At 39.1% G+C, this 16,484-nt stretch overlaps 1 protein-coding gene across 1 annotated transcript in view; it reads left to right on the top strand.

Moving 5' to 3' along the window:
* Positions 1 to 16,484, top strand: part of IFT88 (intraflagellar transport 88) — a 1,839,004-nt gene that overhangs the window by 373,563 nt on the left and 1,448,957 nt on the right. The window contains exon 7 of the mRNA XM_044073191.1: positions 7,660 to 7,729. Within this exon, the coding sequence (XP_043929126.1) occupies positions 7,660 to 7,729 (70 nt within the window). The remainder of the gene's footprint in view (positions 1 to 7,659; positions 7,730 to 16,484) is intronic.

Genomic DNA, 16,484 nt, shown 5'->3' with positions numbered 1-16,484 from the left:
GGTTGATCCTTTATACAGTAGTTTGTTGTCATCTCCATTTGTACCTATGTCACATTTTATAAGACTTTTTGTTTTAATGAAAACCTTCAAAAGCACCCCCCCCCCAGAACCTGTTAACTTAAACACATGGAACTATGTACATCATATTCTTGTCCCAAATTGACAGCTGCACCCACAGGCATTGCGTAATCTAAAATTAAGGTTATCCATGCTAAGAGGCATGTCACAGCCTGTGCTTTTACTTAATCTAATTGCTGTTTATTCTTGTCTTCTCTTTATTCTCCTCCCAGATGTGAAAAACAGTTTGTATGGTTTCAGAAAACATTAACTTTTAGCCTTAAAAAATACTTTTGTGTTTATTACCTAACAGCCATCTTGTCTACATGGAAACATAAGAACAAAATGTAAAGCTGCCCTCAGCTGCAGACTTCTCAACTCAAAACATTTATTTTCTGAAGAAAAATTTGTCATTACACTGACTGTTCTCTTATTTACTTGTTCACACAAAAAACGTATTAGATTATGCCAAGGGCCTTAATCCAGGCATTTACCTATGCAAATGTAAGAGAAAACATATCAATTCTACATATATTATAATCTATGCACTTTTACACCCCATCCCCTCACCTTAACAACCCAAGACTGCAGCATATTAAGTTGAACATGCTTTTTGTCTGGCCTTCCTTCTGTTTTTACATTGCAATGCCTACATTTCTTAAAATTTAAAAAGAATACAAAAAAGATACTTGTTTACTTTAGTATCTTTGTCACATATAGCAATGACTGAAACAGCTTTACTATAGAACATGCAATTTATATCAGAAAATATTTTATACAAATATTAAGAACAAAAATTGTTTTACTTACAGTTATGTTACCCCTCTTTTTTTCCTTTCCTCTTCATGTTATTCTGAATATTAATGGCATGAAGTGGTGTATACACTTTTCAGTCCCCCACAAGTTTAGCAAATTCAACAAAAGTCCAATCTTTCCACCTTTTGTTGTAGAGCTGTATTTTACAAATGTGATTGCTTTATAATCTCACATTTATTCACTAATTTCAATGTTGTTGATCTTCCAGTTCATATCAATCTCCAAACCCCAGACTCTAGTACAAGTCCAAGGTACTCACGATTGTTCTTGTCAACTCTTGTGCTTTTTTTCTCTCTCTCAAGCATTTTCCTTTGGAACACTGGAAAGGGTTTCACTTGCAAAGTTTGTCTATGAGAAGCAGAGCCCTCTTCTGTTTGATGGCTCACTTTTTGTTGGACAGACTTTTGTATTTGCTCCTTAACCCATTCTACATCAACAAATGACTTTAATCCCTCAGGAATAATATTCGTAAGACAGCTGTATACAGCAGCTTGAATCTCATACCTGCCTGTCAACATTCCCTTATTGCTGGGATGAATTTGCTTTTCGTGTGCAACGAATAGTCATTTTTCCACAAAGAATCTGTTTCCAATTTTTCATTCTTTGCTCTTCTGCCACAGTGTTGTTAGGAACAACTCTTTCTGCTGGTATGATTGCAGCTTTACTAATACAGGCCTTGGCTGCTTTCTCATGGCCAGGTTTGGAGCATACACATAGTGTGCCTCTTCAATTAACAAATCTGCTGACAAGTAACTTACTACTACTACTACAAAGAAAGAAAGCTGGAAGGAAGATGGCAACATTGATGATAAAGAAGGGCTGCACAATTATTCTATTGTAAGCTAAAGTGTCATACAAGAAGGCTATGAAGGAAAGGGTAGTTAACACCATCAACAGCTTATATTTAGTGCTATAAAAAGGCAAGCTAAAATCTAAAAAAAACGGAAATAAGGGGCAGAGCACGTTTCTACCCAGATCTTGCTGCAGCTTCGAAAGGCAGCAAATGAGATCCAAATTAGTCAGAGGGGAGCAGAGCATTATGGGAAGGGAAGATTTTAAAGGGCTCAAGGCTGGAGCACTGAATTTGCTGGATGAAATCTGAGTGCTGGCTGAAGGGACCCGTATGTCAGAGCAAATAGAGTGGAGGAATAGAATTCCTAGTTACATTTCACCTCCAGATCCAGAGATGGAAGTTCCAGTTACCATACATGATTCCCCATCAAAAGAGTAGTATCCAGCTTTGAGACCTTTCTTGGCCCTATCAACAAAATCCTTCATGCCCTACAGAAGTACCTAAGAGGATGATCTGGATTTCCTTTTGCAGAAGCCCTAAAGACTCAGATTGAGATGGGGGTCATTGTGACTCTGTCGGCTCCAAAGCTTGTTTGAGTCTGTTCACTTCACTCCTGTTCATGCAACCTCACCTGTCTGACTTTTGGCAGTGGTCCTTTCAGATATGTATTATTACCTGGGTCATGTGGCTTGAGACCCCTTGATACAAACTTTGTCGACTTCTGGGGTTTTGGATTTGACTCACCAGGTTTCAACCTTGTCGGATCCAACACATGAGTCTTGTGGCCAAGGACTCTGGTGTGCTTCTCAGTTGGTCCCTTTGGAGATGTTTGTTTTCAATGCTTCAGGTTTGATCCCCTTCTAGGTGCCAGACTCTCAGGCAGAACAACAGATCCCTTCCAGGTCCTTGCCTCACTCTTCCATTGGAAAGTTGGTTCCAACTGTAGTAGTTGTGCCCTTGGATCCAGTAGAGGTTGCACTGCTTTCCAACTGCTAGGGAGGATCATTGCTTCGTCACAAGGGCAGAAGCACAGGTTCTGCTGACTGCAGTTCTCCCCCTTGATCTTCAATCTGTCCTGCCAACTTCTGTAAAAGCATGCACCAATCAGTCATTCTGTTGACCCCAAGCATTCTGCCCCTCTGAGGTCTCAGGACCTTCATCCCAAAACACCTAAAAGGAGGGCATGTAAGAGGAAACCTCTGGAGCCACTGTCCGAGTTGGACTCTTTAGATACCAACTTGGAAGATGGAGTGGAATCCCCACTGTTTCCTCCTGAAGACGATTCCTTTGGAGAGACCCTGGAGCTCATATGATGAGGGGATCCTGGCCCACCAAACCTCCCTCTCATGATGAGGTGGTATTGTTTGAGGTATATAGCATGACAACTATGTCCTGGATGGTCTGTTCTACAGACAGTTTAATAGATTTGGCAGTGCGTAAGTCTTGGCAGGAACCTGACACTTGTGGATCAGTTCCAAGTAAGCTGGATAAGATACTCTGTCCCCCAAAGTCAAACACTTTTGATCCAAAACACCATCTGTGGACTCCATAATTATTGCAGCAGCCACTAAAAAATAGTTTCCTGCAGACTTTAGCTATCCATCTGCCCATCAAGGAGTCTTAGGCAATGGATAGACTGAGGAGGCAGGCTTACTCTGCAGGGTTCCTTTGCTATTTGAGCCATGAACTACGCTGCTCATAGTCATGATTCCAGAGGGATCTCGCTCTCCAAGCATTATCCTCTCTGAAGAATCAAATTAATCTGGAGTCACAGAAGCCACATCAAGCCACTCTGTCGACCATTTCCAACATTACCAACCTCTCAGTATACCTATTGCACAATGTAGTGGATGGAGCAGCGAGAGCAGCTGGGGCAGGCAGCACTATGAGTCACTATGCTTAATTGTGATTATGTGATTTTTGTGGACAGCTTTAAAGCATTCTTCTCTAATGCCTCCTTTTGAAGATGCTACCCTTTTTGGCTCTACAGTGAAAGAAATTGTTGCAGAAGATTGAGCAGAATGGTAAGACCCACACTGCATTGGGAGTGAAAGTTGAGACCCCTCAGTGCCCATTTAACAGGAACCAAAAGCATCCTCAATCTGTCTGGTTTTGAAAGTCCAGACGTCAGCACATCTTTTCTGGCAGAGGTGGCCACTTCAAGGGATCCAGAGCTCAAGGTGGTCTGCAAAACCAGGGTTTCTCAGGGCCCTTTATTGACAGACATCCCTAGAATCCCTGAAGGTAGGTCTGAATGCTCCACTCTGGAGGCAATTGGGGGATGCATATTCCTCTACCTGCACTCATTGTTTACCATCAGACGAGATAAGTGAATAAGAAAGATCTGCTCTGGTCAGGATTTTATTCAAGATTCATTTTGGTTCCAAAGAAATCAAACAATCTCATACCCATTTTGAACCTAAGTCTCCTAAACAACCATGTTGAAAAGACCTATTTTCAAATGGTCTTCATGTCATCAATTCTTCCCTGTCTTCAGAAGAATGAATGGATGTCCTGCATAGATCTCTAGGATAAATACCTTTACATAAAAAATAACAAAGGAGTCCAGGAGTTTTTTGGGCTTTTGCTTGAGAGCCAGGCACTACCTGTTCTGAACCCTGCCTTTTCAGTCTCACCTCAGCCCCCAGGGTGTTCCTTAAATGCATGGTGATAGTAGAACCTCATCCATGATCCCTGGAATTCAAGATATTCCCTTACTTGAACAATTAGTTTCCAGATGCCTCTTCAAAGGAGTCTCTTCTGCAAGCCAGGGATTACCATCTTTAACTGTATGCTTCCCTAGGCATATCCATCAGTCTATGAAAATCCAACCTGATTCCCACAAAATGTTTAGTCATTAAGGGATGCCAAATGGACACGACTATAACCTTAATTTCTCTTCCACAAGACAGAATTATATCCTTGTGAACTGCAGTACAGAATCTTCTGTAGATTGATTGTTCACTGGCAGGATTGGTTTTGAGGATATTGAGTATCATGACAGCATCAGTATTGATAGTGGATTTCTTTCACTTCCACATGAGGATTCTGCAGTGGCTGCTTCAACCACAATGGTCGTAGAAGTTTGACTGTATTTCCCACCCCATTTATGTCAACACAGTCATGCAGGACTTATCTGCAGTTGTAGTTTCATTCTCCAATAGTCTCAGCAGGCAAGATTTTCCAGGTTCTTCCCAAGTAGCTACTGTGTCCACGGAATCATCATTCCTTGGGTGGGGGTAGACTGCAAAGGTAGAATTGTCTAAGGTTTTTGATTATGTCCTCACATAAATGTCCTGAAAATGAGGGCAGTTCTTTTTGTGTTGCAGGAGCCATAGGATTGTCTTCCTCTTGAAGTGATACATGTACATACGGACAATATGACAGTAGTCTGATTCATAAACAAGCAAAGGAAACCAGATCTTATCCACTTTGTCATGAGACCATGAGAGTGTGGCAGTGGACAGTGGCCTCATATCAGTTTCTAAATGCAACACACATTCATAGAAGATTCAGAGATTTATCAGATGGGCTCAACAAAAACCTCATGTTGCCTCACGATTGATTCCTGAATCCAGAAATTGTCAAGATATTCAATCACTGAGGCACCCCCTGCTGCAACCTATTTGTGACTTTCCAGAAGACCAAATGTAGCAGTTATTTCACCATTCTTCCTCATCAGAACAGACTCTCAGGGACATTCTGTCTCATCATTAGCCTCAGAGGTTACTTTATGTCTAGCACCCTGTTCTGCTCATGACCAAGTTCATACAGGAAGCAATACAGTGCAAGGCCACTGTTATCCTAATAGCCCAATTTTGGCTCAGACAGATATGGTCCCCCCCCCCAACCGTACTTGAAGGAACCCCCTCGGTTCTTCAATCTGCTATCAGATCTCGTCTCTGACCTGGGCATTCCAAACCAGAGGTTAACCATTTGGTTTCTCCAGTTCCTGTGATGGCAAGGGTGCATCTCTTCCTTCAGATATTGTCCACATTCTCACAGTTCCTCTACATGTAGAATCTATTGCAGTAAATGAAAAAGATTTGCATCATGGGCTGAATCTCAAAACAGAACCCTTTTAAGACTCTACTGGGGATGCTCCCATTTTTTTATTGTACTGGTTTAGCTCTGGTTCTAGTTTTTCTTCTATTAAGATACAGGTAGCGGTTATTTCATCCTTTCATATTGGCTTTTAGGATTCTTTGTTGGCTTGTCACAGACAATGTAAAGCCTTTCTTAAAGGCACTTTCCTCTTGCTACCACTTGTTAAGGATCCTGCATCTCTGTTAGACTTGAACTTCATTTTGGAAGCATTGTCCAAAGTTAAAATTTGCTGTCCTGGAAAACTATCTTCCTAGTAGATATTAATTTGGCTAAGAGGATTTCTGAACATCATGCTTTATTCCCATGTTTCCCTACATTGTGTTTCATAAGGACAGGATTACCTTGAGGACCAATCCTTCTTTGTTCCAAAGATGGCTTCTGAGACCAATCTTTCAAAACTCGTCCATCTCCGTGTGTTCTTCCCTAATTACCAAAATAAGGCAGAATACATCCTGCATACATTGGATGTTCACAGGCAGCTCTGGTTTTACCTCCATAGAATAGCACCCTTTAGAAAAGTTGAACATCTGTTTGTATCATTCCTAGAACAAGCTGGGTAAGCAGGTATCTAAGATTTCCTTGTCTCAGTGGTTGCCGGTCTGTATATCCTTCATCTACACTCTCCATAAAATTTCCTTACTCTCCAAGCCCAGGGCTTCATTCCACTTGAGTGGTAAAAGCTTTAACAGCATTCTTCAAATCTCTTTCATTGGATGACATTTGTCTAGCGGCTATCTGGTCTTCCTGTCGCCCGTTTATTAAATACTATAAGTTGGACTGTGTTTCCAGAGCCAGAGCTTCATTTGGAGTCTGTATCCTGAAAAGTTTCCTGTCATGAGGCTACTCTGGAATTATGCTGCTGGGGATTCTCACCCATATGTGGTATCAGACACAATGGATGAATAGGATACGAAAATTATGTATTTATCATAATGATAGAGCCTTTTATCTGAGTCAGTCCAATATGACAACTCATCCTCCTTCCCTCTGTCATTTTGTAGGACCTGAAGTATTTTCCTTTTTGGATCAAACACAATACAAGTGCACATTAGGTTTAGGCACCAAACTCAGTCTGAGTTGGCCATTGGGGGAGGGGGTAGAGCATTATGGGAAGGGAAGATTGTGAAGAGCTCGAGGATGAAGCACTGAATTTGCCAGTTCTTATCTGAATACTGTCACTGATGTGTCCTATCAGAAGGACTGGGATGAAGGGATGTATCATTATGTTACATACATAACTTTCATTTTTTCACCAGAAGACCTGAACGAGGTATAGGCCATAGGTAGTGCTCTGCTACTTCTGTATGAAACGTATGTCAAGTGATGCTGGAGGAACAGCAGTTCAATAAAGACTATACCTTTTTCTTAGGGGAGGAGGCACTTAAATACTGAAATTTAGATGAACAACTGATTTATTACTCTGCTGCAAAAATGTCACTCTCTGCAGGACTGTCATGGTGAGTACCTCCCAAGCTCAGCTGTATTTTGCATTGTAGCAGAACTACATAATGTAGATAGACTATGTTGATATATCAAAATTAGTAACCTAGAATTAACCCCGAAGGAAGTTATAGGTAGTACTGAAGCACATACAAAAGGGTGAGTTATGCTGGCATATGTGAGTAATGTACTCACCATTTTTATATGACTTCAGTAAATGCCAATTAATTGAAATGGATTGTTGTGAGTATGTGAAAAGAGTACTTAGTTAAGTAAGACCCTGTGAGATATCTGCAGGGGTTTGGGTGGTACTAGTAGTAGTTAATAAAAGAAACTGAAGAGAAGTCCATACATTTTTTGAGTATTCCAATCCTGTCAAGCCTGTATTTCTGGCACTGCACATCTGCTAAACATCAAGCATAAAATGTGTAATCATTTACTTCTAGGGACAGCATTTGATCCACTTGGGCAGTCAAAAGGACCTGCTCTTCCTTTAGAAATGAAGAATGAAGACTCGTAAGTCACGTATTGCTATTTTTTCTTAGATGTCTAAACACATTAGAGTAGAAAATTTCAGTATGGTGAAATTAATGTGGAAACTGTCTTTGTGGCTGAAGGCCATCTTTCTGCTTTAGCCCTAAAAGATGCCTTCCTTACAGATTCACATCAGGTGATTTAAAATAAAAGTGCGTGGAATTTAAGGATGTGTTTTGTCTTCAGAGTTGTTCTATTCATGTCCATAGAATGCTATTGTTAGACCGGAGGTTCAGAGTTGCTAGCATCAGATTTTAGACAATATTTTGACAATTTTATTTTACCTGAAAGATTTCTCCAAAGTAATGTAAGGGCCACAAATTCCATTCCTTGGCTGACAAACTTCTGATACTTCTTAATCAACAGCTTATTTTCTCAACTTCCTAATGAAAGTCTGTTTTGTGATCCTCAGCCTTCAGAAACTGTGGAATGTGAAGACTTTGCGAGTGTAACATCACACAGCTTTTTTTTTTTTTTTTCCAAGCATGAGACCACTATCTCAGGGAAAAAGGAAATCTCCAAGATAGAGCAGTATCGATTTTTACTGCAGCATCCCCTAAAAAGCTCAGTAGCTATCAACAATATCAGAGACCATCATTAGTGTGGCACTATTAAGCCTGGCACTGTATTTTGTCTCCTGCTCACAAGCATTTCCTTATTTCTGTCCTAGGCATTCCAGACATTCTTTCACTTGTTTTTAACCATTCTAACTTGTCCAGTCTGACTGATCAGGCATTCATTTTGGTTAGGAAGGGAGGAACCATGGCTTATTGATTTAGAGGGACCTGAGGGTATTCCTCAAATTCTTGTGAGGGAAGAAGTCCATGTCTTCCTTGTCAAGGTGCATCAGAGGTTGGAGCCTCCTCATTTTTATAGGCTGATATCCCTGCTAAAATAGAAGCTGAAGACTTAGCATACCTCTCCATCTAGGCAGCTTGTCAAAATTCCACAAAAGGAGTGGTTTGGTTTTTCACAGGGGCTTTCTAAAGCTCTTGTGTTCCTTAAGCCCCTCCCAGTCCTTTTCTTCTGCTACTCCCCATGCTTCCCCTCATAAGAGGCACAGGGATTCCTCTTCTGATGAAGAATTTTCTGACTCTGATGTGCTGATTAATTGGCATACTCTTCCCATATTCATTCTCCATTAGGTTTTAACTCTGAAGAAGAAGATACCATATCCCCTAATTCACCATTAGATGAACTGTCTTAGAAGCACAGAGTTTTAAAAATTATCAGGCATTTTTAGTGGCAGTGTTAGAAGGTGTTGCATATCCAAAAACGATGCTATGACCTTGTGCATATGGGTGTTTGTAAACCATTTGTCATCCCTTCTGTTTTGAAAGCATTACAAAATATCTTTGCTGCTGCTTCTCTTAACCCAGGATCTCAGCTCTCTGTCACTAAGAAGCATGACAGATTCTATAAGGTCAATAACGTGTGTATGTTTTGTACAAAAATCTTTCATCCAACCCTGCTGTTATCTCCTTGGTGTCTGATAAACCTATTAGGATGCTTCTTTCGACACTTTGCCTTATGATGAAGACAGCGGAGCTTATAGATAAGTTTGTCAGAAGTTGTACACATCAGCCACACTGTCCTTTTTTGCCATTAACTGTTAGACTCACATGATCAGCTGTCCTTCATCTATCTTTGGAGGACATGAATAAGCTACTTTCTAACTTGCCAGATTCAAAATTAAGACATATACTCTCTCTCTTAAATTTCTGCTACCCAGGTAGCTAGACATTCTGTTAAATGCAGCTGTGATGCAACTAACACATCTTCCAGAGCAGTTTGTTTTCAGAAGATTTTCATGGCTAATATTACAATCCCTACCAGAGGATGTTAAGTCCAAACCTTTAGACCCCTTGGACAAAAACAACTTTTTGGTACTGCTGCAGCTGAACTTTCCAATGATTTACAGAGGAGAGGCAAGAATATGCAAGATTTCAAACTGATCTTTTCTTCTGTCCCTACATTCAGAGAAATTATCCTACTAAGGCTGGTCGTTTTTTTGTAAAGGAACAGTTAGCTCCTCAACAAGGAAAATGTTTACAATAAAGAAATTCCAAGATAAACCTCAGCAGATATTCAAGAGGTCAAAATCATCCTTTCCTGACAAGCCAGACTTGTGGTTATCCATCTCTGCCCCCCCCCCCCCGATCTTGTCTATTCCTCTGTATTTTTTTCAGAGAAACTATCCCTTTCTCTTCCTGTTTGGAAATCAATAACATAAGACAAATGGGTTCTATCCTTCATTCAGAAAGGGTACAGGATGTTTTGGCTCTTTCCTTTGGCCCACTCAGGCATTTCTTATCTTACTTCAGACCAAGTTTCTCCAGTTGTTCCTGTTCTCCAAGACCTGTCTCTCGGGACCATTGAGTTGGTCACCCTCCCCCATCTTCAGTGAAAAGGATTTTACTCCAGACTGCTTCTAGCTCCCAGGAAGGAAGGGAAATGAAGACCCATGGAGTTATCAATTCTCAACACCTTTATAGTGGTTCCAGTTTCAAAATGTTGACCCCATAATCCCTTTTTCTAGTGATCCTCCCTCAGACTTTTCATGTGACATTTGCTATAAATGACTTCTATCTGCATAACATTCATTCATAAATCACTGCTGCAGTAGTCTGTCATATGGGTTATGTCCTGCTTGTGATATAATAGCCAGCCAGTCTCCCAAAGCCTTGAGCTCCCTCCCCCTGCACCCTGGCTGCCGGTTGCATAAGCTCCAAATTGAGAAAACCAGCATCCTGGGTGCCAGAAGCTTCTATACTTTCTTTCCGCCCTTAGAGAGTGCTTCTCTTCCAGACTTCAGAGGATCGATGGTCAACTAATGGTCTTCCTTGCTGGGCACATAAGTTCCCTTTGGGGAATACTTTCCACAGTGTGTTTTTGTATGTGAAAAATGTGCTGACATCTGTGAGAACATTATTTTTGATGTGAAATGTATATCTTATGGGATTGTATCAAGACTGGCAAGTCTGAAAGACTGTCCCTTGTATTTTTAACTTTTACTGTTTCTGCTTTATTTTAAGCACTTGTTCAGAAAAAATGGTGCTTAGTTTGTGAGAATTGCTGGGGCATGTGTGTTTTGGGAGTGTCCTTGTGTATTTTGCTTGTGAACACTATTTTTGACATCTTGCATATCTTCCATTCACTCTAGCTGCTCTTAGTGCGAATAAGTCTCCTAAGAAAAAGAAAATTTAAAGGCGCCATTATCAATACAGCAGGCTTAATATGTGCCTCAGCCACTGGTGGCTGACTGTGCTGTGGTAGCTAGAACTTCCACTGAGTGACTTCCCAAATCTCTTGTATCAGAGGCACATGGGATATATGCAAATGATCCTTATGAACATCAGGTGTTTCAGCTAATTGGCAATTCTGAATGCCCATGACTTGTTTTGCTGTTTTAATGGACAATTTCAGGCCAATAAAGCCAAACCCCACTAGCTGTGGATATGCATATTTCGGCCTAGTTATGACCTCATCAGCACAGCATAAGCAGAGTGTTTGACTAAGCATAAGAAACACAGGGCTGTTATACCCCACTGATGTCCATTATCATTAGGGTCACTGCAAAAATATTCCAAACAACAAACTAAAACAATGAGTGAGAAGGTCACTGAAAAACAAATCAGTAAAAACAAAATTAAAACTCCAGCAAAGCTAGAACTTCCACTGAGTGACCTCCCAAACCTCTTGTATCAGAGGCACATGGGATATATGCAAATGATCCTTATGAACATCAGGTGTTTCAGAGTCGCTCTGAAACAAGTCATGGGCATTCAGAATCACCAATTAGCTGAAACATGTATGCATGCGAATTTATTCATGGGGATGTTCGAGAATAAATTTGTTTATCATAATCCATTTTTCAGGACTCATGTATTAAAATGTTATAGATATATTGATGACTTGATCTTTTATATGTAATGGGGGATGGAATGAGGTAGATGTTTTTGTTCAAAGTTTGCACAAAAATCATAATATTAGATTTGATAATATTCACAACGGAACTAAGGTTAATTTTCTGGATATTACTTTAACTGGTATTAATAGAGAAAAGATAAAAATCTCTATACATAGAAAATTTGAAGGAATTCGTCACATATTACGTGGTGAAAGTTGTCATGTCCCACATACTATCCAGTCAATACCCTATGGAGAATTTGTTAGAATTAAGACTGTACTGATAAGAAAGAAAGTGTAATGGAAATGAATAAGACAAAAAAGATGTTTACTGATAGAGGTTATAATGAAAAAAATAGTAGATGAAAGCCTAAAAAGAGTACGAGATGAGGAAAATATTAGAAAGCAAGTAGTACATTTTAAGAACAAAGGAGTGACAAAACAAGAACAGGCTATTTTTTAATAATCAAATATACTATCTTTTCAGAAAAGTTGATTAAGATAGTTAAATATCATTGGGGCATGTTATAAAGAAGTAAATATCTAGGAGAAAAGGTTAGTAAGATTCCACAGTTTTCCTACACCAGGGGACGAAGTATAAGAGATTTTATAGTCCATCGCAGGATTCCGATGCCTGTAGAATCAAGAAATTTAGAATTAGAAATGTCGGGCACATTTTCATGTGGGAAATGTAGATGTTGCCAGTATATTACACAAAGTTTTGATAAAATTAATGGAAAAACATTTTTTCCAGAAAGGAATATGCACATGTGATAGTATAGGGATGGTATACGGACTAAAATGTCCATGTGATAAAATGTATATAGGTGAAAGTAAGAAGAATTTTAAAGAAAGCTTGAAAGAACATGTCATCGTTCAAGGTTTAAAAGCCACAGTTTTAGGACAAATAAAAGAAACAAATTGCCTAGAAGTAAAAAAGAAACTGTGGAAAATGGAATCTGTTTTTATTTTAAAGTTTAATATGTTAATTCCAAGGAGGTTAAATAGGGAATGTCACTGAAAATATTTTCTTTAATACAATTGTATGCTTTCTCTTTAACTTAATTGTATGTTTTAACATATTTAATTGAATGATTGACAAATGCAATAGTATTTAAGAGAAATGTGTTTGTGATGTAGTTGTACTCTGTAATGTTGTTGTTTGTCTTTCGGCTTTTCCCCGGTAAGGGGTCGCCACTGCAGAACTCTGGTCTGCTAATGATTGGCAGTAGATTTTTTTACGAAACCCAAGGTGCCAGCTCGTCGCCCAACCTTCAATGAAGGCGCTCCCATTTATGCACGAATGTCTTTCGAATGCTACCCAACCGCGGGGAGGACATGCAGACTCCACACAGAAGGCACTCCCAAGCCAAGCCGAGAATCGAACGGGAGAACCTCTTGCTGTGAGGTAACAATGCTACCGCCGTTCCAACACGGCATTATACAAAGGCTAAATTAGCCGAGGCGCTAGAGAGTGAGAAGTATTTCTTGCATCTGCTTTGTGGTCTGTGTACTGTGGATTGGAGATTTTATTAAATTACAGAAGGAAATATATTGGCTTGTTTTTGCTTTGTGGTGACCTTATTTGTCTTTGCATACTTGGTGATGAAGTATGATTTGTTACAAGTTAAATTTTCAAAACTGCTGCTATTCCTCCTCTTTTACCTGCTTTGGAGGATGTTGTTGATATTGCTTCCAGTATGCCTCATAGTCAATCTGCGGCCCCTAAAAAGACAGGCAGACTTTATTAAGTTCCTCAGGCTAAAACTATTTGTGTTCTCAGCCCAGATCTGATTATGCAGCTGTTTCTATGTGATATCTTGCTACAACAAAAAACTTTTAATGATAGTCACTATCCCTTTGACAATGATGGGAAAGCTTTTGACAGATTTGGGAAGAGAATTTATTCTTTTGCCACTTTAGCCTTTGTAAATCTAAATTGTAAGCCTCACATGTTAAAGTATCTATTGGCTTCTGCTGATATTATGAAGAGCATTGCTGTCAGTCTTCCTTCTTCAGAAAGTAAATCCTCTTTGAATTATTTAATTGCTTGTGTTTCCCAGGTAACTAAACATTCTTTAAAGTGTTCTTATATTTGTGCTGTGTGTCCAAGGCAGCAGCTTCCGGTTCTCTAATGAGGAGATTTGCTTGGGTGCATACACAGACATTTTCTGAATATGTTAAGTCTGAAATTTTAATTTTCCTTTGGATAAGGAGGTTTTATTTGATCCTTCTTCTACTCATCTATTCAAACAGTTTGATGAAAGAGGTAGTTTCATTAAGGGTGTTACTCAAATTTTTCGACACTCCTTCTCAAAGTTTGCTAAAACCTTTGTCCTATAATCAGGTTTCTTTTCAAAAAACAAAGTAAACAGTCTCAACAGACTTCTATCAAACAGACGTATAAGGAAAAAGTAGTAGGAATGTTCAAAGAAGAAGAAAGGAAATTTTCAGAAAAAGGAATAATTCAGTAATATGGAATGATTGTTGCAGCATTCCTCTTCCCCTCTCCCTGCCACTACAGTAAATCTGTTCTCAGACCCTGGCTCTTCACCTTCTAGTTTGGCATCAGATTTTTTCAGAGAAATGGATTCTAAGAGTTGTTCGGGAATGTTACAGATGGCAGGAGGAAAGTCTCCCTCCTTTCCAGGAGACCCAACTCTACCTCCAAATCAGTCTTTCCTGTTTCCCCAGTCATCAACCAAATGATCTTTAAGAGAGTGATAGAACCAGATCCCCCAGATCAACAGAGAAAATATTTTTATTTAATAATGTTTCTGGTGCTAAAAAATTATCCGTCTTGAAGACCAGTTCTGGACCTTTCCTTTCTCAACCTGTTTGTGAAAGTTCTAAACTTCAAAATGCTCTCCTTACAAATCTTGTTACTTTTCATTCCTCCTCTAATTTGTTTTTTTAATTCTAGACTTGAAAAATGCTTATCATCATTACCCCAGGGAATTAACATTTTCCTTATTTAGACAACTTACTTATATTTATAGAGACTTTCTGTAAGTGTCGGGAGTCCCTTACATTGGAAAGAAGTTTCCTTTTAAATCTAGAATCCCAGGTCAACATTTAAAGATCTTCCTTGACTACTTCCCACAAGACAGTGTTCATAGGGTGCCTTCTGGATACTTCCATGCAAAATGCATTCCTACCTCAAGAAAAAGTAGACCTGTGTTTGGAATTGTTCCTGTGCTTCTGCATCCAGTGCTGGACATCTGCAAGAAAATACCTCAGGATTCTAGGATTTGTGGCTTCTACAATTTTCATGATTCTCTTTACCAGACTGCATGTGAGGAAAAATTCAATGCTTTTTGAAAAAATATGGTTCCAACATCTTCACTCCCTGACATTTCCAATTCCTGTGTTGGGCTTTGTGAAGAGAGGGTTGATTTTTTTTTTAATTTTTTTAAATGTTCTTTCTTTATTAATTTGAATAATAAATGAATCTTTAATCCAGCATTACATGTTAAACACACAAACATGTCCTTCTTGGTCACCTTTAACTTCCAGTTTTCTCTTGTATGTAGCTCATCAAATCATTTATGGAAACAACGCTGTAAGTAGATAGCTAAATTTGACCTTAAATATGTATACCTCATGGTATACAATAGTTGAAAAGAAATGCAATTGTAGTAACATGGTTAACATCAATAACCAAATTAAAAAAAGGAAAGAACAATTCAAACTTTCCAACCTATTTGCATTGTGGTTCCCCTTGCAAAACTATCCTAGTGTCTCCTATGCCTGTTCCCTTGTGTTTATCCATCTTTGGCCAGGTATTTTAACCATGGCAGTCATCTCTGTGTAAGCTGTTTTTATTTCTGTTATCTCTTTCTCTTCTGCACTGCCAAATTAGTAACTTCCATCATTGTTGGAGGTCTTGTATCTTCCATTTCCTAGTGGCAACATTTTCAGCCACTAGAACTACTCTCATCAGCATCTCTGTTTGACACAGAGAGCTCATTGTTCCAGAAACTTAGGAAGTATTTTTGCAGTTAGCACCATGTCCTGACTCACGATTGCAGTGGTGGATAGAGGCATGGGTGCAGGGCTGTGCGCTGCCCCCTTCTTAAAGCTGTTTGGAAGTCAATTAAAAAAAATGCACTACACTGTTATTTTGTTGAAATCAGAAAATGTATCACCAAAACAGTACATTTTTCTATTTCAACCTGCAAACTTTTTTCCTATGAAAGATGCATCGGAGATGCGATTGGAGGTTGCAGTCAGCTGATCTATGTGTGTCTTTCTCAGTATAGTGGCCTGAATTAAAACCTTATTGTTGAAGCTGAAAACTCTAAAAATGCATGTGAAGGTAAGTTAGTTGACTGCACTGCCTGCTATTTAAGAAAAAGATGACCAATGGTTGCTGCCTGTATGTGCTTGTTAATTGATGTTTTGTGAATCTAGCAGGATATAAAGTGGGACTGAGTCGGGGGGGGGGGTCATGTTCCAGCAGCTGATTTTTTTTTTTTTTTTTTTTTTTTTTTTTTGTAACCTTTAAGATATAATATGAAGTGCATTTTGAACATGAGATTTGAGCAAGTGATTTTGAACCAATAGTTGAGTCTGATATTAACAAAATGTATATTGTAGGAAATATGATATCTCGTTCCTTAAAAGAAAAGACGAGTAGTCAAAGTCCTGATACACAAAGAAAGAAAATGGTAAAGAGAAAACTCAGGTTATATAGCAGTGTCACGGGAAAGATATTTTTGAGGAGTACATTTGTTTGTACAACTAGGTTCTTCAAATTCAACAAGTTAAAGCGACTGCTCATTGACTTGGTTACGAACGACTAAATAAATTTTAATCAGTGGAGAGA

This window comes from Protopterus annectens, chromosome 5.part1 (assembly GCF_019279795.1).
Source record: "Protopterus annectens isolate FY-2018-M chromosome 5.part1, PAN1.0, whole genome shotgun sequence".
Taxonomy (NCBI): domain Eukaryota; kingdom Metazoa; phylum Chordata; order Ceratodontiformes; family Protopteridae; genus Protopterus; species Protopterus annectens.
The sequence above is the reverse complement of the archived record's forward strand: the minus strand, read 5'-3'. Positions and strand labels throughout refer to the sequence as shown.